The sequence below is a fragment of the Sebastes umbrosus genome, chromosome 4 (genome assembly GCF_015220745.1).
Source record: "Sebastes umbrosus isolate fSebUmb1 chromosome 4, fSebUmb1.pri, whole genome shotgun sequence".
Classification (NCBI taxonomy): Eukaryota; Metazoa; Chordata; class Actinopteri; order Perciformes; family Sebastidae; genus Sebastes; species Sebastes umbrosus.
Genome location: NC_051272.1, coordinates 33,658,045 through 33,683,808, shown reverse-complemented (window position 1 = coordinate 33,683,808; position 25,764 = coordinate 33,658,045). Strand labels below are relative to the sequence as shown.

Below are 25,764 nucleotides of genomic sequence, written 5' to 3'. Positions count from 1 at the left end.
TTGTAGTAAAACCGTTTATTGCATGCTTTGAGATATTACTCACATTGTACTGTACTGTCAATTTATCAACATATCGTTCCAAAAATGTCTGTAAACTTTACTCCACAAATAAAGTGCGAAGGTCACCGGAGGTTAGGAGGATAGAGCATCAACTTAATCTGTATAAACAGTTCCTGCTGTTGCACACAATGCCTGTGTCTGTATCCTCATGTCCTTTTAACTCGTTTGGCACTTCTTTGTGTTTTCTCTGGCTCTGGCTTGTCTCTTTGAGGCTCTGAAGATAGACGATGCTTGTGCTTCAGCGCTTGTCTTGTGTTTAGGGACTGCGGTGGTCTGGTGGGAGGTCCAGAGTCCAGATCATCAGCGTAGGCTGCAGGACTACATCCTGTTCCAGAGATCTTGCTGCTTGGGGAGCTTCCTCCTTGGTTTGGATCACAAGGTTTCATTTGTTGAACAGTAGAGCCCGTTGCCAGTGGAATGTTCACATTACAGGTGCTCAATGAGGCCGGGTCCAGTCTACAACTGTAGGTCTGCATTGAAAAACAAACAAACAGAGGAGACTCTGAGATCCCAGGATGCACTTCCAACCAAAAAGTCATCGACACAAGGTGGACAAATTAAAACAAGCATATAATAGAAAAGCCAACCAATAGGTTACACCTTGTTGAAGTTTTTGTTACCATGTACATTCTCAATGATCACGCTGATTGGACGCCTCTGACAGGTTCAATAAAAATTGAGCATTATTGGAAACTGGTATTTACTACAGGACATCTGTGTTTTAAGGTGTTTTGGTTAGTTTACACGCTAAGCTCTAATTATTTTATTGTATCATTTATGTTTCAACTCTTTTTTTAAGGCAAGTTTAATGAAGGTGTCATTTACAACCATAAATATACCTACACCAACTGGTGGCAATGTACAATCAGTGACACCATTAAAGAGGACATATATTGAAAAACTCACTTTAACAGTGTTTGTGTACATACTGTACATCTGGGTATCTGGAGTGTCTACCAACCCACCAACTGTGAAATAAGACAACCCAGTCAGTTTTTTTGTGGGCTGCCTAGATCAGAAAACGTGATTCAACAAGCCATTCAGATTTGGCTCCCCTTCCTATGTAACATGCAGCCTCATTAGAATATACCGACCACAGCTTGAGAACTACCTTTGCAAAGCTGCACCATTTCTGGATGGGTATTCTCTGGTATGATACTTGAACATAATTGCAAACAGTGGATCTGGAGAAAGCCCTTCCTTATTGTTTTGTATGTAACAAAATCAGTGAGAAAATGCTATGTGCATCAACCAGTAGCTGTTTTAAACGTAAATGATTAAGTGTTTTGGAGTGATTCTTTCAACGTGAGATTCCCACCTTCTGAGAGGAGTCATCTCCTTCATTCCTCTGTGTTTCTCCTGATGTTGGACCACTCTCCTCATTAATACCTAGAAAGACACATAAAAGTGAGGGCTACACTTAAAGGAGCTCTATACGTTATCCAAAGCAGAAACAAACAACTATTTGCTATAAAGATAAAGAGGAGTTATATCTCCCTGAGCAGAGAATGAAGTCACTTTCACTGTGTGTGTGTGTGTGTGTTGTAATCTGAGCTTCTCTGTGCTTTGTTTTGGTAGCCGGGCCGGCCGTGAGTGCTCGTTAGTGCCCTCCCTTTGAAATTGTTGGACCTCCCCGTTTCTTCCCCTCCCTCCATTTGTGTTCATGTCTCACTGGCTAGCTAATCGCCGCCGCTCTGCAATGCGTACTACCCGGGCCGGGCCGGGCGTGCGTGGGAGAGCGGTGCTCATACGGTGGTTACCACTGATAATGCCGTCCTGACCCACGGTGGACGTCGGCGTGGAAGCCAGGTCGCCCCATTGAGTGTGAGCTAACCCCCACTAACACCGTTAGTTCTGTCAGCGCTGTAGCCGTTGTTAGCACTGCTAGCTGCCGCCATTTCGGCTCAGACACCTCCATGTTTGCTTGTGATCTCAGAGGTGAGAGCCGTGTAGAGGCAATCCAAACCCAGACTCTGGATTTCATTTATAGCTCCTTTAAATGTAGACAAGCTCAAAATCATTGGAATCTTTGGGAAGCTAAAGCTGGGCACACACTGTACGATTTTGAGCAGCACGACTCATTTTAGAGTCGGACCGAATTTCAGCTTCGTCGGGCGTCGTTTGCCGTGCAGTGTACAGGGGGACCGAGGACCGACTAACTTCCCTCGACCTGCCGTCGAACAATCGGATGAATATCTGACATGTCCGAAATTTTAGTCAGCTGCCCACAGGCCCTCACACAGTTGAAGCAGAGCCACGAGCCGATTCCCCAACGTCAGCGCTTTTTTCTCTTCTTTTTACAGTAATCAGAGCGTAGCTATCGAGATAACAATGTAGGCTACAATAGATATAGCAAGTAAAACGTAGCTAGCTTTCCTCCAATTCTCTCCGCAAAATGGACAAGCCATACTGTCCACGAGCACTCAGGTCGCGGCTGACGCTCGGACCGTACAGTGTGAGCACATAAATCGTGAGCTTTGGCTTTGCGTCGCAAACGATCTACTCGTACAGTAGGAGTAGGAAGTACACAACAACATTTCTCGAATCGTGCAGTGTGTGCCCAGCCAAGTTTTGCAGTATGATGTCTAGAAATCCTTTCAAAACATCTGAACACATTTAAAATAATCAAATAAATATAATCTGTACCGAGGGAGTAGCGGCCTAGCCGGATGCTGAGCCAGATGTTTCGTCGTTGAGTCCAGCCCCCTGGAGCCTCCACCTCATATAGATGCTCCAGATGTTCCTTGTGCTGCTGCAGAAAGCTCCTGCATACTGAACACACAGGAGACACAAACACAAACACACATCCTGTTAAGGGGTTGCTATTTGCGGGGTGGGGAGTGGGCAAAAGAGAGCATTAGCTGACCTGCCACCATGCTGGGTGATAACGGAGAGCTGACTCCCAGAAACTGCTCTGTGGAGAACGAGGAGCAGAAGTCTTCCAGCATCTGAAGACCAAAGCCTCTCCTCCTCCAGCTCCTCCTCACCAGCACTGTGTCCAGAGCAGGCAGCAGGTAGCAGCGACTGCTCCAGCCGTCACACAGACTGCCTGAAATACAAGCAGCAGAGGAGTTACTTTATCAAAGAATGCACAGCATCACAGTCAATAACTTAGTCCATTGTAGAATACAGCACAATCTATACTGGATTTTTCAGGCCAAACCGGTTGATATTTGAGAGTTAAATTGTTTTTTTTACATGAAAACGTAACATACACAAAGTTTTTCAACAATCATCCATTAAAGTTATGATCCTTCAAATTTTGTATGAACTCAAACTGTGTTTTTGATATTTATGGTCTGCATTTTTCTGCCACTTAATGTGCTTACATTAGTACGTAAGGAGGAACAGCTACCAAATGTTCAAATTGCAGTAGACAAGAATTACATGTAAAAATAAATCTGTGAGGGGGGGGAGCAGGAAGGAGCACCCACACCCCTCTCATTCCCATCTTCCTCCTCCATCCTCTCACTCTCCTCCTCCTCCATCCTCTCACCTTTGTGTTTGATGGTGTAGAAGCCGACCGCCTGGCTGTCTCTCCACAGCAGTTTGCAGCTCTCTGTGCGGGGGTGCAGGGAGAACAACACCTCCTCCTGTGAGGACCTCTCCACTACCTGACTGAGCAGGAACACAATCACCCTTTCCATAATCGACTGCACCTGGGGGGGGGGGGGAGACAATCACTGATGAGAACAAACTGCACAGAAATGTCAATCTTTCAAATCACTGGAGTCGAGATTTTAAATAATTTATATTTTTTCGAATTTTTTTTTTTCTAACTTTCGAATTCATATAATTAACAATGTCTTAAAGGCAGGGTTGGTTAAGATTTTAGAAACATTCTTGTTATATTAGTTTAAATTCTCATTACATCTCAAAAGCAATCAATAAATCAAATGCTCTGACAAAAAAAAAAAAAAAAAGTATCTGTAGCTGTAGCTAGTCATTAAAAGATGTAACGTCGAGCGTCATTTCACAAAAGTTAGCGGCAACTTTTCACGGAACTTTCCGGCTGGTAGAAGTTTGCGTACAGAGAAGGAGCTGAAAACAACGCTAAAAAGACGACAGTCTCTGTTTACCAAACTGACGAAAGAAGGCCAACGCAGCAGAAGAGGCTTCATTTAGTGGCGCACATCCTAACGAAGCAAAAAGCCCTTCACCTATGGCGGGATGTAATAGAAGTGATGACTGCGGTGGCTGTATTGTTATTAAAGGACCATGAAAGTAAGACAGAAAGTATGTCTGCTATTTGCGATTTACAACTTGGTGGCGCTATGTGTAGCTCTCGGCCACTTTCATTTGATCAAATTAGCTTAGGTTAGGTTGGAGACCCCTGGATTACAAAGACAGATAATTCTATTTTTTTCCACATCTGTTATCACTGTGTTGTAGTGATGTTAACATACATGTGCAAAAGCACAGTTACCAAAATCAAGCCACTTCTGGACTCGCTGGACGTTCGTAAGACGTCATCCACACACCACCACTTCTCATGCAGGTATAAAGCCACCACTGGAAAGGTAGAGCACACAAATCATTAGTCTTTTTCTCAATAGGTGTCTGATAGGAGCAGTGAGTTTAGTCCCAAACCTTGCTTTGGATCATCAGGAGGGTAAAGTGCCAGCAGTGTACAGTCGGGTTGGTCATCTTCAAACAGCTGCAACCGCCTTACATTGTTTGCTGTTATCGCTACCTGAGCAGACAGGAAGACAACTTCATGAATTCATCTACACTCCCCGACCTGAAGACACCAGTGTAGCAGCAACATTAGCCTACAGTACACTCCAAAACATACTTTTCTTTGTCTAAGGTCATACAAAATGGCTTTAATGCAAAGGAAACATTTCAGGAACCAAAAGATTAACCTCCATCAAAACCAGTGTCAATAATGTTTGCAGATATTTGCAAAATCGCCTCCATCGTGCCCCCCAAGTGTTAACAGTAATTCAATTAAGAACTAATTAAAGGTCCCATATCATGCTCATTTTCAGGTTCATACTTGTATTTTGTGTTTCTAGTAGAACATGTTTACATGCTGTAATGTTAAAAAAACAACTTTATTTTCCTCATACTGTCTGCCTGAATATACCTGTATTTACCCTCTGTCTGAAACACTCTGTTTTAGTGCATTTCAACAGAATTGCAACGGAATTGCGTGCTAGGCAACAGTTTGGGTCCATGTTTACTTCCTGTCAGCTGATGTTATTTACATAAACTGCAAAAGGAAATACACTGGGACACATTTAGAATGTTTACGTTTAAAACTGTGTAATGGTCTAAATATTGTATATTTGTGACATCACAAATGGACAAAAAATCGTAATGGCTTGTTTCAAACGCACAATTTCTAAATACTGGCTGTGTGTTTTTCTCCCTATATTGAGCGCTTTGATAGTTTAACAGTATTTACATAGCACTTAAACCTGCTTTATAATATAAAAGACCTGAAAATCTCACTTCTTACAATATGGGACCTTTAAGAGTCGAAAATATTGTGGAGATTCCTGCCTATACTTAACTGGAAATTGTAAAAAACAACAAAAACAACAAAAAGATCATTATGGAAAAAGTGGAGTTATTTCAAGTTTTATGGTACCTCTGAAGTCTGTGATAATCGAAACCACTCATTATTATGAGGTCTTGACTCCAAAGAAGAGAGGTACAGCTCAGATGCTGACGTCAGGTCAGTGTCATCCACAGCTGGAAGGTCTACGGGGTACATGCCCTCTCAACGGGAATACAGCTGTTGAAGGGATAGTTACATATTTACAACTGTTTCAAAACATCAACAAGCAACACATAATAATGTCTCTTGACTAGCGACTGAGGATAAACACCCATCCCTAACTGGCTGTATTTTGTCCACTTTTCTCCTACAGAGCAGAAATGTCTTTCCACCAGACTACGTGCAAAATTCTGGCAATTTAAAGTTGCCTTGCTTGTGCAACACACAGACTATCACGTAAAGGATGACTTGTGACCTTTGGTATGCTTTTAGTTCATTATGGTAAGATCGGTGCATAAGTTACGGTAATCAACGCAGGTGGACCTGACTTTAGCTAAACATTAACTTCCAGGTAGCACATCCACAGCGCATGTTTGATGGATGATTATTAGTGTCTCAATTAAAACCCATTTAAAGTTATGGCAATAAAATCCACTTGAATGTATTAACAAGTTATATTTGGATTTGAAAAGTTACTATAGGCGACTCAGAAAATGTTTTGAGTGACATGTTGCGTCCTAAAGCGACTTCAGGAGCAGCTTTAAAGTGACAGTGTGACTGATGTGGGTGCGGCTGCAGCTGTGAGCACTTTGACCTGCTAACTTACCAATGCTAACAACAACAACAACATGTATAAGGACAACATAAAGCCTCTCAGAGCAACTCCTTAACAAACACTTTGGTAAGGCGTCACGGTGACAATGAACTTACTGTTCGACTGAATAAGTTATAGAACAGCGGAGTGATCGACGTTGACAGGAGAAGCTTTCTGTTGTTCCACCTGTAACTTCCCTGTATTGTGGCACTTTGAGTCACCTTGACGTCAGTGTGTTCTCTGACCCGCAGCGCCACCGTCTGACGGCACACCGTCATTACGTCACTACGTCCCTCTGCAAGCTCCATCCAGATGACCGGAAACAACTGAGGTGGACTTCAAAATATAAGCAATCAATTTGCTAAAATTTGCAAAAAAAAAACATTGAGATATTCAGACATGAAACCTTATGGTATGACAAAGTTAATGTTATTATTTCCTGCTAAAACTTCCAAATCTATTGGGACAAGACATCAATAAATTCAATAGCATATTTAGTTGTGGATCATTTAAATTTCAGCTTAAAGGTCGTGCTCATTTTCAGGTTCATACTTGTATTTTGTATTTCTACTAGAATATGTTTACATGCTGTAATGTTCAAAAACATATTATTTTCCTTATACTGTCTGCCTGAATATACCTGAATTTCCTCTCTGTCTGAAACACTCCGTTTTAGTGCATTTCGTTTGGGTTCATGTTTACTTCCTTTCAGCTGATGTTATCTACATACACTGCAACAGGAAATAAACTGGTACACATTTAGAATGTTTACGTTTAAAACCGTGTAATGGTCTAAATATTGTATATTTATGACATCACAAATGGACAGAAATCCTAACGGCTTGTTTCAAACATGCAATTTCTGAATACGGGCTGTGTGTATTTCTCCGTATATTGAGCGTTTTGATAGTTTAACAGTATTTATATAGCACTTAAACCTGCTTTATAATGTAAAAGACCTGAAAATCTCACTTTTTACAATATGGGACCTTTAAGGGACCTTGGTCCTAATTTGTTCCTGATGTGAGTTTTGCTTCTTAATAAAGTCGTTTTTACACTCTCCGTACCTCGTATACACTCTCAAAGATCCCCTCCAGACGCTTTTATGAGAAATATGTAAAAAAATAAATAAAAAAATACCCCACCTGGAACAGTCATTGTGACTAGTAAAAGGTTTTATAGAAAACAGTTCAATTATACACACATATATATATATATATATATATATATATATAAAACCTCCCTCTCACCCTCATGGGGTCGTATCTGTGTCTTCCTCAAGCTGAGGTCCTCTACCAGAGGCCTGGGAGTTTGAGGGTTCTGTGCAGTATCTTAGCTGTTCCTAGGACTGCGCTCTTCTGGACTGAGGCTTCAGAAGTTGTTCCTGGTATCTGCTGGAGCCACTCTCCAAGTTTGGGGGTCACAGCCCCGAGTGCTCTACTACCACGGGGACCACGTCGGCTTTGACCTTCCACATTTGTTCCATTTCATGTTCCTTCTTCCTGATGTTGCTGTCAGCTGGGATCGCCACATCTATCACCACTGCCCTCTTCTGCTGTTTGTCAACCACCACGATGTCCGGTTGGTTAGCCAGCAGCTGCTTGTCAATCTGGAATCTGAAGTCCCAGAGGACCTTAGCCCTGTTGTTCTCAACCACCTTGGGTGGTATGTCCCATTGGGATTTGGGTGCTTCTAGTCCATACTGGGTACAGATGTTCCTGTACACTATTCCAGCCACTTGGTTGTGCCTCTCCATGTACGTTGATCCAGCTTGCATCTTACACCCTGCTACTATGTGCTGGACCGTCTCAGGGGCATCTTTGCACAGCCTGCACATTGGGTCTGATCTACTATGGTATATCCTGGTCTGATCTACTATGTTAGATCCTGGTCTCTATGACCCTTGTGCTTAGGGCCTGTTCTTGTGCAGCCATGATTAGTGCTTCTGTGCTGTCTGTCAGCCCAGCATTTTCCCGCCATTGGTAGGTCTTCTTGATATCAGCCACTTCGTCTATCTGACGGTGGTACATGCCATGTAAGGGCTTGTCCTTCCATGTTGTCTGCTCCTTTTCCTCTTCACTATCATCAGGTTTCTGCTGTCTGAGGTATTCACTTAGCAGCTCATCATCTGGGGCCATCTTCTTGATGTACTCCTAGATTTTTGATGTTTCATCCTGTACATATATATATTTTATTATTTTAGACTTTATTATATATTCTAATAATATAATCTTTTCTGGCGATGCTGGTGGTTCCAAACTGATCATGGTCAAAAAAACGAAATGCTGAATTTTGCTGCCTTTGCACATCTGCTCCTACCGCAACATCTGTCTTTATTGATGACCAGATTTTGTAGCAGGTGTTAAGTTTAGTTAGTGATTTATCAGGAGAAGGAGATGTAACTCTACGTTTTAACACGTAGTAGTGAGAGATTTATGATCCTGGATGTAGGAAACAAAGAGGGGGCATACAGTAAACTTCACATGTTATGTTGCATATCCCTTTACATGTACAGTAGGCTAGATCACTAAAACATCTCAACAAATAACATGAAACAAAAATATATTCTAAAAACAACAATAAAAGGTGCAATAACACTGAACAGCAGTGGTGGAAAGTAACTAAATACATTTACTCAAGTACTGTACTTAAGTACAATTTTGAGCTCCTTGTACTCTACTTGAGTATTTCCATTTTATGCTACTTTATAATTCTACTCCACTACATCTCAGAGGCAAATTTCTTTTTGCATTTACTCCACCTTATTTGACAGCTTAAGTTACTTTGCAGAATCTGATTATTAATACAAAAATATTAACAAATAAAATATGATGTATTAGGTTAAGATACCCAGCAGAATATAAAGCAAATAAAACATTAAAGTGATGAAAACATGAATGCATCAGTAATTATAATTCAGTGATATTATATGTATGACTATTCTGTATAATGAATACTTTCGGTACTTTAAGTAGCCTATATTTTGATGCCAATACTTTTGTACTCATTGCAGGACTTTTACTTGTAACAGTTGTAACAATGTATTTTTTTACATTGTAGTATTGCTATATTTACGTAAAAGATAATCTTTCTTCCACCACTGCTGAATAGTGAGGTAGTGCATGCTTATTTATTTATTTATTTTATTTATTTGTTTTGCACAATTTAAGACTATACAACATAACAAAAAAATAAATGAATAATATACAGTGCAGGAAGAGGCAAAAAAAAAAACACTGGGCTTATCTGAAGCCTCAACCTAGAGACAAGATTAATATAAAGAAATAATATGACTACATAATAGTGATAACAAAACAATTAGGACAAGATATATATAAAAAACAACAATAACAATACAGTAAAACAAGACAAATGTGTGTGTGTGTGTGTGTTGCATAGAAGTGTATGGTTAGTGTTTGTGAGGAGGATGTTGATTTAAATATCTATAAAGACTTCTTCAAACTGTCTGTACCAAAAAATAAAGATAAGATAAATCGAGGTTAACAATTATTAGAAATGTTACAATAAATCATGTAATTGTTTGTAAAATGATGCTTCAAATCTGTAGTACAGTGTTTTATTCTGAAAAGAATGTACCGGAAGTCGTATATGTAGTCGTGCCCGTTGTACTCGATGTTTTGGGGTTTAGTCAGTCAGTGACAGACAGCACATTAGTTCAGTAACATACAGTCCATTAGTGCAGGTGCTCGCTATAACATGTTGCTCGGCTTGTCACCGGGCCGACGGCTGCTGTCTCACCGACGTTGCCTCCTGCAGTGTCGAAGCATTAAAACAGAAAACACCGCCAGAGTAAGTTCACTGCAGAGACAGTATGATAACATGAGCATGTTACTTTTGACGTTACATTAACTGTACATGTAACGTCAGTAAATTCGCGTTAATAAACAATAAACGACATAGTAACAACCCAGTGACATAGCTATTAAAGCACGTAATAGCTCTGTTGTCATAAGCTAACGTTATACCTGTTATCATATATCACAGCTGCTGTTGCTGCTCTTCCTGAGGGGTCTTGGTTTATTGTTAACTTTATTTATGAAACGTCAAGTTAGATAGCAGACTTGTGGCACACTGTGACAGGGCTATACGTTATCTCGTGCACACATGCTTATATGTTTGCTTATGCGTGTGTTACTGTACTCGTATTACGTAATTTAGCTTCTGTTCATGGCAGCAGCAATGTACAGATTGTGAAGCTGTGTTATCTAGCTGGTAATGATGCTGCTGCCCTTATGGTTGAAGTAATTGTAGTTTGTAGTTTGTACTTTCAGTTACAGTACATAAAAACATCTGTTGAGCTTTGGGGACGCCTGTCTGGAAAAAACATTGCATTGGCCAGAAACTAAGAGATGAAGGTATAGGCTGTCCTTGCTGTGACTCTCTGCATTCAGCCTCTTCCTCTTGCTGCTTCTTGATTAGCTGGTATATATACCCAGAGTCATTCTGGAGGAGCCAGCAGAAGGACTTCCTCTGGTATTTACCAAGCTGCAGGATGTATTCTCCAAACACATCTGTTTTGTCTGGGGCATCCCCTCTATAGGGACATTATTGTAGCAAAACTATTTGCAAATGTGTGTGAAGACGAGAGTGAATCTATCTCAAGCTGTGTGTGCGTAATCACATTTGTAAATCTTTAAAAAAAAAAATCTGTATTCAGATTTGCAAGTGTATCGAGATTTGTAAATGTGTACATGGATATTATTGGCTGAAAGGTCAAAGTATGGAAATACAGACAAGTCATCAGTTACAACTCAGCTGGCCTCTCAATTGTCTGTATTTTTACATGAGACTTTTGCTACACTTCTGCCGTGGCAGAGATCTGCAAATGTGTGTAGTGATTTGTCTGTACCACTCTGTCTGCACTGTGCCTCAGTAGCAATACAGCCTACATACCACCAGGACATAGTCCTTAATCCTGTTTTTTTTATAATCATCCATGTTTATTATTAAATAATCTAGTTTAAACTGACTCTGTAGCTCACACCAAGATGAGCGTGCAAAAACTTTAAAAGTATTTACTATTTAAGTGAGCTGTGAGAACCAATTCTAAAAGTCAAACATGTCATAATGAACCTCTTGATGCATCACCTGAATGTCAAGTGTTTAAGTTGCTCTTAATTTGTAAAGTCTTTGGAAAAACTTGTTGGCCCAGCCAAGTTCTTATTCTGTTGATAATCAGGGACACATTCAATTGAGTTTGAGGCCCTGTTCAGACCTGGCATTAAAGGGACTATTTGTAACTTTTTAAGCGTATAAATGTAGCGGGTCGGCACACATGCGCGTTCGCATATGCGCGCTCGCGTGTGGCCGGAGCCTCGTCTCCGCTGCCTGCTCTCCTTCACTCAGACAGCGGGCGCGTCCTCGCTGTCTCGCTCCACCTCTAGACGTGAACGCGCGCTCACTCCACACTGCAGGAGAGTTAGTAGCTCTGAGAATATCTAGTGAATGTAGAGTGGACGTTTGTGCAGAAATAAATGCTGCAGCTCCTCCAGACCAACAGAGGTTTTCCGTGTCTTGGGAAGTGACGGGCCTCCTCAACGAGTTACGTTATCGTCTCGTTACCGACCGGGTGCCGGTGTCTTCGGCTGCCGGCTGCGGTCGGGAGGCGATAACGTAACTCGTTGAGGAGCCCCGCTGCTGAAGCCTGCGCTGAGCAGGAAAAGCCAACATTAGGATCAGCATTGATTCATGGAGAGACCTTCGTCTGGTCAGCTAACATTGCTGCCAAGCAGCTGAAATATAGAGTGATATTGTGGTTTTAGCTGACGTCTGTCGCATCACTGTTTTGAGCGATGCTCGTTCATGTCTATGTAGAGCGAGCAAGCGCGAGCTCGACCCTGACTTTCGTTGATTTCAAGGCCACAGGTGTCGCTGTTAAGCAGCATTTCTGAATCTTACAAATAGTCCCTTTAACAGGCGTCCTCAGTGATCCCATCACAAGTGGACAGCTTTAAATACGTCTGTTCACACCTGGCATTAGAATGCGTCTTGCCACATGCGTCTTGAGTGACCACTTGTGATCGGATCTTACTTCTATATGCAAATAAATACGTAGTAAACAGATGGCTAATACAGCAGATGTTGCGATGTAAGATTACAGGAATGTCAATAGTAATATCCTACATATACGTGAACATTTTATTAACATAAAAACACAAGGTTATTGTGTACTGGCGGTCCCCGCGGGGACCTCCGTGCTGCAGACACCGCTGCTTTTGCCAGGCAACAGCGGGGTATAGAGCTCCAGAGAGCTGGCGGGGGTCAGCTCTGTGCAGAGCACCAGAAAAATACCGACACATCTCCGACAATATGATAACAATGCACTCCCCGTGCCTAGTCTGATATTTTAATATGTTGCAACAGCCTATAAAGAAAATACAGTTGTACCAACAGGATACAGTAATTGTGCAGAGAAGCTGAGACAATTACTTGCGTCTTCCTGTCTATTCACATGAGGAGCGCAGTACAGTGATGCCGCGGATCCCAGTGGGATGTCAGTTGAGTAGGCGGTAGGGCTGGGCGATATGGTGAAAATCATATATCACAATATTACCTCGATATTGATATTGTGATGATATTGCATGGTTGACTATTGGTGATTCAACAACATATTTACACAAGGAGATTTTTAAGAATAATCATCAGTAATGTGGATATAATGACTAAGTGGGTAAAGGAAATTAATAGAAAGGTAGAACATTCTGGTAAGTTCAGAAAATCATATACTGTAATACAGACTTTAAAACCAGAAAAAGGCAACACATGCCATATTACCATATTACGATATCCAAAATCTAAGACGATATCTAGTCTCATATCACAATATCGACAAAATATTAATATATTGCCCAGCCCTAGTTGGCGGTCCTTAATGCGGCCTAGGAGAATGTGTCCATTTGTGGCCCAGACCACCTCTGAATGTGGATTGTGTGATCAGATCTCAATGCGTCTTGAGTGCGTTCACACCTGTACTTAGAGCTGTCCACTTGTGATCCGATCACTGAGGACGCATGTTAATACCAGGTCTGAACAGGGCCTCACTCTCTTGGGATGACTCACCCTCCATCACTGTGTGTGTGTGTGTGTGTGTCTGCACAGAGTGCTACTCTGGACAGCGTGCTCTCTGCATTCAGGTCTATATGTGGTGAGGATGGCGTGTCATTGGCTGAAGCTGTCAGAGAGCAACACGGCAAAGATGAGTCTGTACACAGGTCAGTCTCTCTCACTGTGTCACACAGACACACACAGTCATAATATTGTATGTTAAAGGTCCCATATTGTAAAAAGTGAGATTTTCATGTCTTTTATATCAAAAAGCAGGTTAAAGTGCTATATAAACACTGTCAAAAGTATCCAAACACTCAATCAATGGAGAAATACACACAGACCGTATTCAGAAACTGTGTGTTTGAAACAAGCCGTTAGGATTTCTGTCCATTTGTGATGTCACAAATCCACAATATTTAGACCATTTCACAGTTTTAAACGTAAACATACTAAATGTGTCCCAGTTTATTTCCTGTTGAGGTGGATGTGAATGACATCAGCTGACAGGATGTAAACATGGACCCCAGCTGTTTCCTAGCAACACAATTCCGTTGAAATGCGCTAAAACAGAGCGTTTCAGACAGAGCATGATTACATGTATATCGAGACAGACAGTATGAGAAAAATAATGTGTTTTTTGAACATTAAAGCATGTAAACATGTTCTAGTAGAAACCCAAAAATACAAACATGAACCTGAAAATGAGCACGATATGTCTTCTTTAATAATGTTTTCAGTACTATGCAAAAAAAATAAAAATAAAAACATGTTAGAGGCTATAAAGTTCCATAGTGCTAAGTGAAACTGTAGAGTTGGATAATTCTCTGTGGGTGACCTCTTTCACATTGCGCTTTGTCATTTCATCTGTTGTTTATATGAAAACACTCTGTTGTTTATATACAAACACAGATTAGTACAGATTTAAAGATACAGCTTGGCCAATTCGATAGAACTAAAAGGGTTCATCTGTGTACTGTTTTAATGTGGAACTGATCAGTTTGTCACATTCCTTCTAATCTGATTGTAACGGAGGTTGTTTGCACACTGACATTTCCTCACGTGGACCACCATGATGGCACCAGTGGTCTTGGTTGGTTAACTGGAGATTAAATGCACATTATTCCTATAAATAAGATGTTTTCCTACTGAATCCTACAAGGGGTGATAACAAAAGGTGCTGTTTAGTGGAGAAGTATAGAGAACAATGAGCGAGCGTTGCTTTGTTGCTGTCCAGATGCTGTCCCCCAGATGTGGTGTTGTTTCCTCGTTGTGTGGAGGAGGTCAGCGCCCTGGCCAAGGTCTGCAACCACCACCACCTTCCCATCATCCCCTTTGGCACTGGAACTGGCCTGGAGGGAGGGGTCAGCGCAGTCCAGGTGAGAGAGAGGAAGCCACTGTGTGTATGTGTGTGTAAGTATATCTGTGACTGGATATGTGTGCGTTAACACTTTGGAAATAGGAGTAGTAATGAAGGTAATATAGTGTTTAGTATGTGCACTTGTGGTTTTGGCTCGAGGTAAAATCAGTCAGAGGCTTGATCATTTACTGAGAAAGCAAATACCGCAGGAGAGCAACGGTGGACTGCTTTTCCTGAATCATAGAAAATGTCAACCTGGTCTGCACCAACTCCTGAGGGAATTATCTTTTTCTTTTAGCTGCTAAATGCTCCACTATGTTCACCAGCTACCCTTTTTAATGTGTCTGTCTGCTGTTTGATGCTGAGCAGGTAGTGTACAGTGGCTTTTTACAACAACGCGATAAGTGAACCAGAACAGTAAAGTTGTGGGCCCCTTTCACATCGTCACGAATGAAAATAGCCTATAGTATGTATCGAAATTGCAAATTGATAATGGGGAATTTAATATATACCATATTAAAAATACACTAAGTATGAAAAATGACAAATATGTGGTTTCTCCTGCCCTTAGGGGGGTGTGTGCTTCAGTCTGAGGAACATGGACCAGGTTCTGGATCTCCACGAGGAGGATTTTGACGTGACGGTGGAGCCTGGTGTGACTCGGAAGGCCATCAACGCCTACCTGCGAGACACGGGCCTATGGTTTCCCGTTGGTCAGTCACACTTTTAGTTTTCTCGGTATTTTCCAGTAGTTTAGTGAATAGAACAGAGGCAAGGACCGGTCATACCAGCATTTAAAATGGCAACATTTCACGGCAAGTTAAATATATTCCAATGGAATCACTGCAATCAGTGTATTCACTCAGGGGGCGAGCTAAATCTGCATCTGTTCTGTGGTGTCTCACCACAGCAGCAAAACACCAATCCCTCAGCTGTAATGACTGAAATAGCCTAGACGTTCGCCTGTGGAAAGATAAAACGGTACAAAGTCCGATTCGGTTTAGCCCCATACTTTAAAGAACAGAGCTGTTTGTCCTGATGTGTGCTGAGAGCCTAAATCAAGCCACTAAGAAAAAACGGTTTCATATATTACCTCTTATCAAAGTTTATTTGTCAAATACTGGTTATACAAGTACATACATGTCCGGTGGAATCACAAGCATTGTGTAGAGTGGCCGAGATCAGCCGTGATCAGCCGCGATCAGCCGCGATCAGCCGCGATCAGCCGCGATCAGCCGCGATCAGCCGCGATCAGCCGCGATCAGCCGCGATCAGCCCCGTCAGTGGTGGAACGTAGTGCTGCTGTGCGCGGTGGAATAGTGTTGTTACTTACTAGCCTACGGTATGTGGCTGCTGTCATGTAAAAGTTAGCTACATCTTCTCCACCTGTATCTTTTCGACCAATCAGAGTAAGGTTCCTCTTCTACTTCCTTGTGTTTATTGGTGGATTCGCAAACCAACTTTAAAGGTGCACACCGCCACCTTCTGTCAGCCAAAGTGGCCGGTGGAAGAAAAACGTATTCCCAACACTGTTCTTGACCTCCAATTCCTTTAATTGTGCAATAACATACATATAAAAGACAATCATATAAAGAATTGATACATAGTAGCCTAATAACAAAGCGTTCAAGTGTACTGTATGTGTGTGTGTGTGTTATAGGGCTGCAGTGTTGCGCTGTGCTGTGCTTCTCTTTGTTGTCTGTCCGTGCGCTGTCAGTGTCCTTTTTTCGCGCGCCAACATTATCAGTTATAAATTTGTTTTTATTACGGGAGAAAATAGACATGTGAGACATGAGAGCTTGTGAAAAGGGTCAATTGGGTGAGTCTCTCGGTCAATGTGAGCAAGAGTTGGCAGCCCTGAACAGTTCCGTGCACCAGTGTGTGTCGAGCTGAGAATTACAAAGTGGTATTTGGAGCCCTGGGACCTCTGTTCAGGTTGATGTTGGGTGGGTGCACACTGGAAAAATATATGAGGTCAGCAGTCTTAACATACCAATAAGAATGTTAGAAGGGTTAGTTGTCCCGCCTTTACAGAGAGAGATGGCAATCAAGCATATTTTGTCCACACTTCTACTTTCCTGAATAGAGGTCCAATTGGTCAGAGGAGTGAAAACACCCGTGTGGAAACTGTGTCTGGCCTTTAATATGTACAAACAGCAACATTGACTTGTCATTGTTGCGAGATAGCAGCTACCAATAATCTTGACCCTGTTGTCATAAAATTCATTGCATTATACTAAGTAATAGTGATGTGTTGTAATAGTGGTAACACATGTGGATCTCATTGATGCAGCTGTACAAGTTGTAAGTCAACTTATAGAAAATAGACTCTGTAAAATAGACATATTGCTCTGATCAGTGTGAAAAAGCTAGTCATGTCAACTGCAAATGACGTGGTGGATACGTCACCCGCTACTGATTGGTTAGGACGAAACAAAATAAACCCCCAACAAGAAATTAGCTAACATGATCACAATGTCAGCCTGACTGAATGAAGTGGAAAGAAATGGAAGTGCTGTCTGATCATCAGGTTGAATTATGATTTGTTTGGCACATCATTTTCTCCCCACCTCGTGCATTCCCTCATGTCCTGGGTGGGTGTGACTTGCAGCATTCTCAGCATTGCCCTCAGTGACCGTGTTGTCGGTCAATCCATGTATGCCAGCAGCATCTTTCACTCTATGTCCCTGCTGGTTAGTCACATAAAAAGCCTTCTACAAGATAAATGTTTTCCATTCTGGCATCCGCCAAGGATATACTGTATATGAATCACTCAAACTCTCCTTCCGCTTAAGAGCTTTTTTTCATCATCTGTGGGAGTAAAAGACGATAATATCCAATTTGTTTTGCACGGCTTTACCTGGCTGAGTATGGGTTATATCAATAAGCTGACACCAAGGCAGATCAGAGGTAACATGGAAAAATGTTTTTAAAATGTGTTATGTAACAAATAAACTGTTGCAAACATAGACTTTATATAAGACCCCCTTTACACCTGGCATTAAAATGCGTATCTAGATATGATTTAACATAATTACGTTTGCACCTGGTATTAATGTGTAATTATGTGTCTCTAGTGTCCACATTGAGATCCGATTGTTCTGTCTGAAAGGGCTGAGGAAGCCTCCGGAGGCTTCATCACGCACGGGCTCAGAGGAGACGCTGAGCGTTTGGTCGATCGGGTCACAATCCGTCCTCAATGCGTTTTGGGTGCATTTACACTTGAACTTTCATGAGGTCAAGCACTATCCGATTGCAATCCGATCATTCAAAACGCAGTTTAATGCCAGGTGTAAATGGGGTGTAAGCGTACATAGTTACTGTGAAAACTTAACTTAAAGGTGCTCTATACGATATCCAGAGCATTAAAATAGCAGCAAACAACTATTTGCTATGTTAAGATATAGAAGAGTAATGTCTACCTGAGCAGAGAATGAAGTCTCTCTCCCTCTGTGTGTGTGTGTGTGTCTTAGTGTGTGTGTAATCCGAGCTCGTCTGTGCTTTGTTGATATAGCCAAGCCGGCCGCACATGCCTTTTAGTGCATGTAAGTGCATGTGAGCGTTCCCCACTGGCTAGCTCACAGTCGCTGCTCTGCAACGCTCTCATACAGCGGTTACAGCTGATTACGCCATCCCAACCGACAGCGTCATCGCGGAAGCATAATGCCCACCCTCCAGTCCCACCCCAAGTTAACACTGTTAGTTCCGCCCGCACTTTTGCCACTGTTTGCACTGTTAGCGCTGTTAGCACCATTAGCTGCGAGCCACCGGCTCAATTACAGTTTGTACTCACTGTTATTTACTACATCCCACGTAGAACCAGCCACTAGAAACGGGATTGTAATAGATTTACATTTTCTCTTGTATGTATAATATTTAAAAATAATTTAGGAAATACTAATGTTTTTTTTTTTATTGTCTCAGATCCTGGGGCCGATGCGTCTCTGTGTGGCATGGCTGCCACTAGTGCGTCTGGTACCAACGCAGTGCGTTATGGAACTATGAGGGAAAACGTTTTAAACCTGGAGGTTGTGCTGGTCGATGGGACCATCATACACACGGCTGGGAAGGGCCGACGTCCCAGGTACACATTAGACATATTACAGTCACAAATATGCAACATTGCCCAGGGCATCTTAAATTGGCTTGCCTTTTGTTTCTGTCTTTATCAACCTTTAGGAAGACAGCAGCAGGCTACAACCTGACAAACCTGTTTGTGGGGTCAGAGGGCACCCTGGGGATCATCACCAAGACAACCTTGCGCCTGTACGGCATCCCAGAGGCCATGGTGTCAGCCGTCTGCTCTTTTCCCTCCGTCCAGGCTGCTGTAGACAGCACAGTGCAGATTCTACAAGCAGGAGTACCCATCGCTCGCATCGGTAATGAGATAACGCCTAACATCCATCCATACAGTAGATAACTGGACCATTTCCATAAGACTGTCAATATATTTCAATATTTCTTATTAAACAAGGTGGTAGCTGTCGGTTGCTAACCTTGGTGACAAATAGCACTGCATCACCTGTTGCTGCTTCCATATACCCCTGCTGAGTGAGTGCAGTGAGATGCATGTGATCACAGCTCTGCTACACTGGTCTAGTAGAAATGGGGTTTAACTAATCAATCACTACGCACACATGCAGTGTAATAAAAACTCTCATTGGGATGGTTGGATTGGAGTGATCCATATTTTGACTGTGCTGAAGACAGCGCTGGTTGCCTCAAAGGCATTGGGGAGACGAGCTTTTGCAGCTTTCTATTTTTGAGATTTGCAAAGAGAATTTGAATAATGAAATCAGACTGTTGAGCATCTGAGAGTTGTACATGCTGAAAGAGGAAGACATCTCTTTAGATCGTGTTTTTCACAATCTGCCTCTTTCCTCACAGCGTGCGGTCAAGACTGAAAATGCAATTAAATACAAATGAGCTGTGGTGGTATCTCCAGGCCACTCAGACTAGTGTATATATACACATATAAAGCACAACACTGGGGGCGATCTAAATATGTGTTAAGTGTTATGAAGCTATGTTAATCACTCACAGCAAGAAGCTGATGTCATTTGGCTTAATGAAAGATGAAGCAGCCACCAAGGAAAGATGAACAGGGTTTGGGAGGATTGAGTTTAAAGACAAATCAAGGAAGAGATGAAACCTTATTGATCCCTTAGAGAGAACGGGTACCTGCAGTAGGAGGATAATGGAATACAGGAGTGAGAAATGTATCATAACATTCGCTGTGCAGATAGAATCAATATCAATTTTTGGCAGTTGGAAAATATGTATTTGACCATTAAGTAAAAGTTGACATAAGTCAGAGGAATGACCTGTTTAGATGCATCACACTGACATTTGTCTTGGTTGTGTGTGTGTTGTTGTGACTGTGTGTGAATGTGTGTCATCCAGAGTTTCTGGATGATGTGATGATCGACGCGTGCAACAGGTTCAGCTCTCTGTCCTACCCTGTGACCCCGACTCTGTTCCTGGAGTTCCACGGCTCGGAGCGAAGCCTCGAGGAACAGGTCAACACAGCCGGTGTGTGAGTGTGTACAAATCACAAGCAAAAATAGTCATGGTTTCCTATCAACTAAAAGCATATAGTATTGCTGTTGGAAAACCCTAATATATATTCAATTAACCTCTAAAATCTTTATGAATACTCATTTTTACTTGAAGATTTGTTACATTCAAAGAAGTGTTTTGTCACAGAATACATTAAATGTTCATATGTAATCTTGCATGGCCTGATGTTTGTCAGTAGTGAAGGCAAATAATGTAACAAGTGTGTCTTTTTGTGACAGTTATGGCTGCAGTTCGTACAGGGTGGAGCAGAAAAACTGTTGGCTTTTAGCAGCGCTAGCTAGCTGTGTAGCTTCAGTGGCAGTGCCGATCTGTTCCCTTTTCCACCAAAATTAGCGTGTATATGCAGGTTATTTAAAAACCTGCTAAAAATTGTCAGTAGATGAGTATGCTTTTGGTGTGTGTGTGTGTGTGTGTTTCTACAGAGGACATCACTCAGAGTAATGGTGGTTCGGATTTTCAGTGGGCTAGAGATGCAGAAATACGGAACCGGTTGTGGAAAGCTCGTCATGACGCCTGGTACGCTGCTCTGGCTCTCAGACCTGGCTGCAAGGTAAATAAAAAAACATTCATCTGCTACTTAACCTGTGGGGAAATGAACAGTTTTATCTCTGAAATACCCAATGAATATTAGACCAGAAACACAGGAGTCTTAAAATTACTGCTAACCCCCCCCCCCAAAGCATGTTCTGGGAAAAAGACAAGAAAAGTACCACCAAAACAACTCCTTGGGTCGAGTAGACGTGATATTTTTCATTAGAACTATTCCAAAGGGATAAAATGATGGTCAGCTGGCAGTATCATATTATCACTTACCACAATATTACTGTCCTCTGTGTGTGTGTGTGTGTCCCACAGGCTTACGCTACAGATGTGTGTGTCCCTCTGTCTCGCCTGCCTCAAATCATAGTGGACACAAAGGAGGACCTGATTGAGAACAGACTTACAGGTGAGTCCACTGCAGAGAATGAGAGAAGTAATGTTAATAATGCTTGATATGGTTCACTGTGAGTATAAAGGGGCATTCACACCAAACGTGAGGCAGGAATGGCGCAAACGCAAATACGCGAAATTCGCTGAAATGTTTCAAGTTGAGCGAGAAATTTGCATGGATGCTGTGTCGCGAAAGCCTGTCAGCGTTGAGATTCTCCTTCTGTTGTTACTGACGTCCGGACGTCGTTTAATCCGACAGCATGAATTCAGACTTTTTACAAATCAACATCATTATGTAGTTATTTCGGCATCATTGTGATCTGCACATTGCGATTAATCCATGGCACAATCTGTTTATTTTTGGTTCATACCGCAGTAACGACGTGTGGCTTGCTAGATACAGTCTATTCCAGCTCGGTGAAATTGACAGAACTCGCCCGGATGACGTTATGAACCCAGACACGACGGCGTTTGGTTTTCCGTCATATCTGGGACTACCACAAGAATGTACAAGGCAGCATCAGTGGTTATTTCTTCCATGGTTGATGGCGGAAATTACGGAAAGAAACGTTTTTGGTATCTATGGAGACAAGCTCCTCCTTCTCCTCTCCGGCGTGTCTATGAAGACAAATGATTCCAACTCATGTGAGTAAAACAAGGTGAAAATTCGCTTCACTCTGGTGCGAATGCAACATAAGTCCCCCTTTAGCTCTGTCAGATACAAAGCAGCCGTATTTGACGGATGAGAACGGGTTTATTACATGTCTCGTGCACTGCTGTCATCATATAGTGACCGTTTGATAAACATAACTTTTTTAAAATCACATTTGCTCCATTTCTACCCCACTGCAGCTTTAAGTCATGAACACAGAAGAGACAACAATTTAGATCAGACTTAGAAAATGGATCACCAGAATTTTTTCTCTGACTTGCCTCTCGTGGCTTCCATAGCTACATCATGAGAGAAACGATAGGAGAAGAATAAAAGTCAAATCAAAAAAATGAAGGTTAATAACTGTGTGTTTTTCAGCGTAATGAGCGTGGATGCTTTCTACTGTACTTTCAGGTCCCATAGCCGGTCATGTGGGTGATGGTAACTTCCACTGTCTGATGGTGGTGGAACCCACTGACCCAGATGAGCTGCACAGGGTCCACCTCTTCACTGAGAGACTGGCCAGGTAATGTGTCTCTGAACCTCTCACCTCTCTTGTCCTCTGACACTTGTCCTCCACCAGACAGGACTTTTCTCTGTGGAGATAACTTATGAACTAATGCTCACGTTTTGTGAACCACTGTAGTTACATTTGGATCCAGTTCAAGAACATCGTCATCCTTACTTTGACGAGGAAACATTTGGTGAAAGTCCAGTTTCTACTGAACTCAATTCTGTGTACCAGCATCAATGTACACCTGAATTTCATTTGATTATCATAACAATCTCCATTTTTTTCAAGGGTTGTTGAAGAGACGTTTGCTTCAAGCTTCAGTAAATGTTCTGCCCCGGAGCCAAGCCAGGTCGACAGGCCTCGCTGCTCCCTTTCAGCAACTTGTCCTTGTTATCTATCTCTGTCATTCCCTCTTCAACTCCTTTCTCTTGTCCCTAATCCTCCACACACCTTCGTCTAATCCTTTTCACTCTGCTTGCCTACCCTCAGACAAATTCACCTCCCCTTTGGCATCGCACTCTCGCCCGTCTCTCTCAGCCGATATTGATTTCAGAGGACTAAACTTTAAGTATTGGGTTTTGAAAAGGCTGTTGGATAGTGTGTTGCCCGTTCATGAATAGTGAATTTCGCTTAATGTGGACACAGGCTTCTCAAATTCAGCTTTGAAAGCCTGTTAAAATCCACTGGCTGTACCTGGGTCAGTCCTAGATCCTAAAGGGTACTGACACAGAGAAGTGTCAAATGAAGAATGAAGAAAGCCATTGATACTGATAACAGTATCAATGGCACATACATTTGAGTGGTTAGAGTTTGGGATTTGATATCCAGATGGGAACATAAAGATTTATACATAATTAGTTATGTTAAGGTAATATGCTCTATTGGAGGTGGGGGTGTATGTATTTACCTACATTAAGGTACCCTTTGTTGCAAGTCAAGTATTGTGCCCCACCATTTGTTCCTTCAGACATACATTTATGTAGTCCACATAGTGGAAATAAATAGTGAATGGTCATTAGTCTGTACATTTGGCCCTTTCCACATGGGGATAATGAGGCAAACATAAAAAATCACACACTATACATTAGATATCCTTCAGTAACAAATGTACAAAACTAGAAGAAAACATCAGATAACACATAATATTTGCTTTTATATACTTTTTTTTCCTTCTTTTTTTAATTGGAAGAACATTGCAAGGCATATAAATTATAGAGCAAATAAGTAGTCTTCTGTTTTTCTGCCATTTTCCCCTCCCACCCACAACAATAAAGGATATAACCAATATACCACTAATAGTTATAAGACTTAAGGCAGCAATGACACCAAAATTAGAAACACATTAGACACATCACATGATATTATAAAACACATACAATATTCGTATATACACACAAAAACATAAATAAAATAAAATAAAAATAAATAAAGTAGTAAAAACAAAAAAAATTAAAATAAAATAAGAGATTTAAAAAATAACAACGCCAATCCAACAAAACAAATATGTATTTTATATAGTATAAGTATAGTATATATTATATATATATTATAAAAAGTTTAATATTTATATACTTTCAAATTACATATATTTATGTGCAAAATTTCAAATGCCTTTTGCAACGAATAGCAGAGGAAAAGAAATGCTGCGAGCCTTAGTTATTTGTGTTTAGTTTTATAAAAAAAAAAAATACTATGATATCAGTAACATGTTGAAGTGAAATAATGCGGTTTGTTTTCCCTCCAGGCGAGCCCTGGCCATGGACGGCACATGTACAGGGGAGCACGGAGTGGGCTTAGGGAAGAGAGCGCTGCTGTGCGAAGAGATGGGACCCGTGGCCGTCCAGGTCATGCAGCGTCTCAAGGACACTCTCGACCCAAAGAACCTGATGAATCCTGGGAAAATTCTGCAGCCGAGAGAACTATAAACCAGAGAGAGCCCTGAGAGAAAAGTCACTAAACACAGAGAATGTCATCCTGATCTGCTCACTGTTTATGGCTTGATCACAGACTGATATGGAGACTTCAGAGTATATTGCATAGGAAGTACTTCCTGTTAAAACTGGACTTCTGGATGAGACATAACAGGCTGGGATCACTCAAATGAAAACCAATAGGAAGACACTGTTATTTAATGTGGGACATGTGGGATTAAATAGGCCTTTCTCACAGCAGACATTTTGTGCCTTGTCACTGAAGGAAAAGCGTGTCTTACTGATAGCACTAACGATGGCAGTGAGCCAGCATGCCCGATTCCAGGGGTGCATCTCAAGTCTCTTATTTGAACCGGAAGTTGTTCTTGTGCGCCATCTTGAAGACCGTCTCAAAGCTCTTATTTCTGCTCTGAGAAGCGAGGAGGGATCTCTGAGGAGCCGGGGGCGAGGACACACGAGAGCAGCCTTCACGGAAGTCTTTTACCGACCGACGCGCCCCCTTATTGGATATCATTTACTGATCGGACAATGCTGCTGATCGGACTGATCCGATTCATCTTAACATCACTAGAATTTTATACCGGAGTGAAGACAGATCACAGATTAAAAGTTTTACAGTTTAGTTGTCTTCTGATTCACCATCTAGTTCAAATCTGAGTTAACTGTAGGTGTGAACGACAAACGGACCGTGTTGATGGTAAAGTGTTCGAGCAACAGAAGGACCTGCAGTATCTCTCCTTCACACACCGCGGTGGCTGAAGGAGTCTGACACTGACAGAGCTGTTTAACACGTGATAACGAACGGACGTCAAACAACTTTCTTCAATTATTAGAAAGCGTTTTCCTTTCATGATCTGTTATTTCCCCCATTCAGTCACATGTGAGACTGATAATTCCTGAGCGTTGGCTTTGATAGGAGTTACATCCTTTCAGTTTTCCCTGAAACATTCAGCCTAATAAATAATTTCTATTGTTCAAAAGACACAATAATCATATTCTGGGTTATTAAATAATGAATTCAAAATCAGAATATCAATAAACACTAATAATGAATAAATAATATAAAGGCATTGTGCCAGTAGAAATGGTTCCTGGTCCTCTAAGCAGGACTCAGTCCACAGTAGAAATACAGACTGCAGCTGTTATTCATGTTTGTTAAACAGGTAACAGACTGCAGAGAGAAAACACTGCTGCTCTGCCACTGATAAGAACTTTGTGTCTTTATTAGTATTAGTACAGTTCAGGCAGCTGGATCAGCTGATGATCCAGGTGATGATCCAGCTGTGATCAGCTGATCCAGCTGTGATCAGCTGATCGTCATTACAAACGGACGTCGCTTCACGTGAAGCTTC

At 41.7% G+C, this 25,764-nt stretch overlaps 2 protein-coding genes across 2 annotated transcripts; one reads left to right on the top strand and one right to left on the bottom strand.

Annotated features, from left to right (window-relative positions):
• fam169b (family with sequence similarity 169 member B) lies at positions 1-6,659 on the bottom strand. Its single transcript, XM_037767816.1, has 9 exons — positions 6,497-6,659; positions 5,657-5,803; positions 4,651-4,753; positions 4,487-4,572; positions 3,557-3,719; positions 2,927-3,109; positions 2,707-2,832; positions 1,379-1,449; positions 1-530 (listed from the first exon to the last, which is right to left on the bottom strand). Exons 2-9 carry the CDS (start codon positions 5,780-5,782, stop codon positions 207-209), a joined length of 1,182 nt encoding a protein of 393 aa, XP_037623744.1. The 5' UTR covers positions 5,783-5,803; positions 6,497-6,659; the 3' UTR covers positions 1-206.
• Positions 6,660-10,018: 3,359 nt separating this feature from the next.
• On the top strand, positions 10,019-25,469 carry ldhd (lactate dehydrogenase D). The gene is made up of 11 exons (XM_037767815.1): positions 10,019-10,190; positions 13,500-13,612; positions 14,683-14,824; positions 15,377-15,518; positions 18,730-18,889; positions 18,985-19,184; positions 20,209-20,337; positions 20,808-20,935; positions 21,241-21,331; positions 22,382-22,493; positions 24,226-25,469. The coding sequence occupies exons 1-11, from the start codon at positions 10,098-10,100 to the stop codon at positions 24,404-24,406; spliced, it is 1,491 nt and encodes a 496-aa protein (XP_037623743.1). The 5' UTR covers positions 10,019-10,097; the 3' UTR covers positions 24,407-25,469.
• Positions 25,470-25,764: the final 295 nt, after the last annotated feature.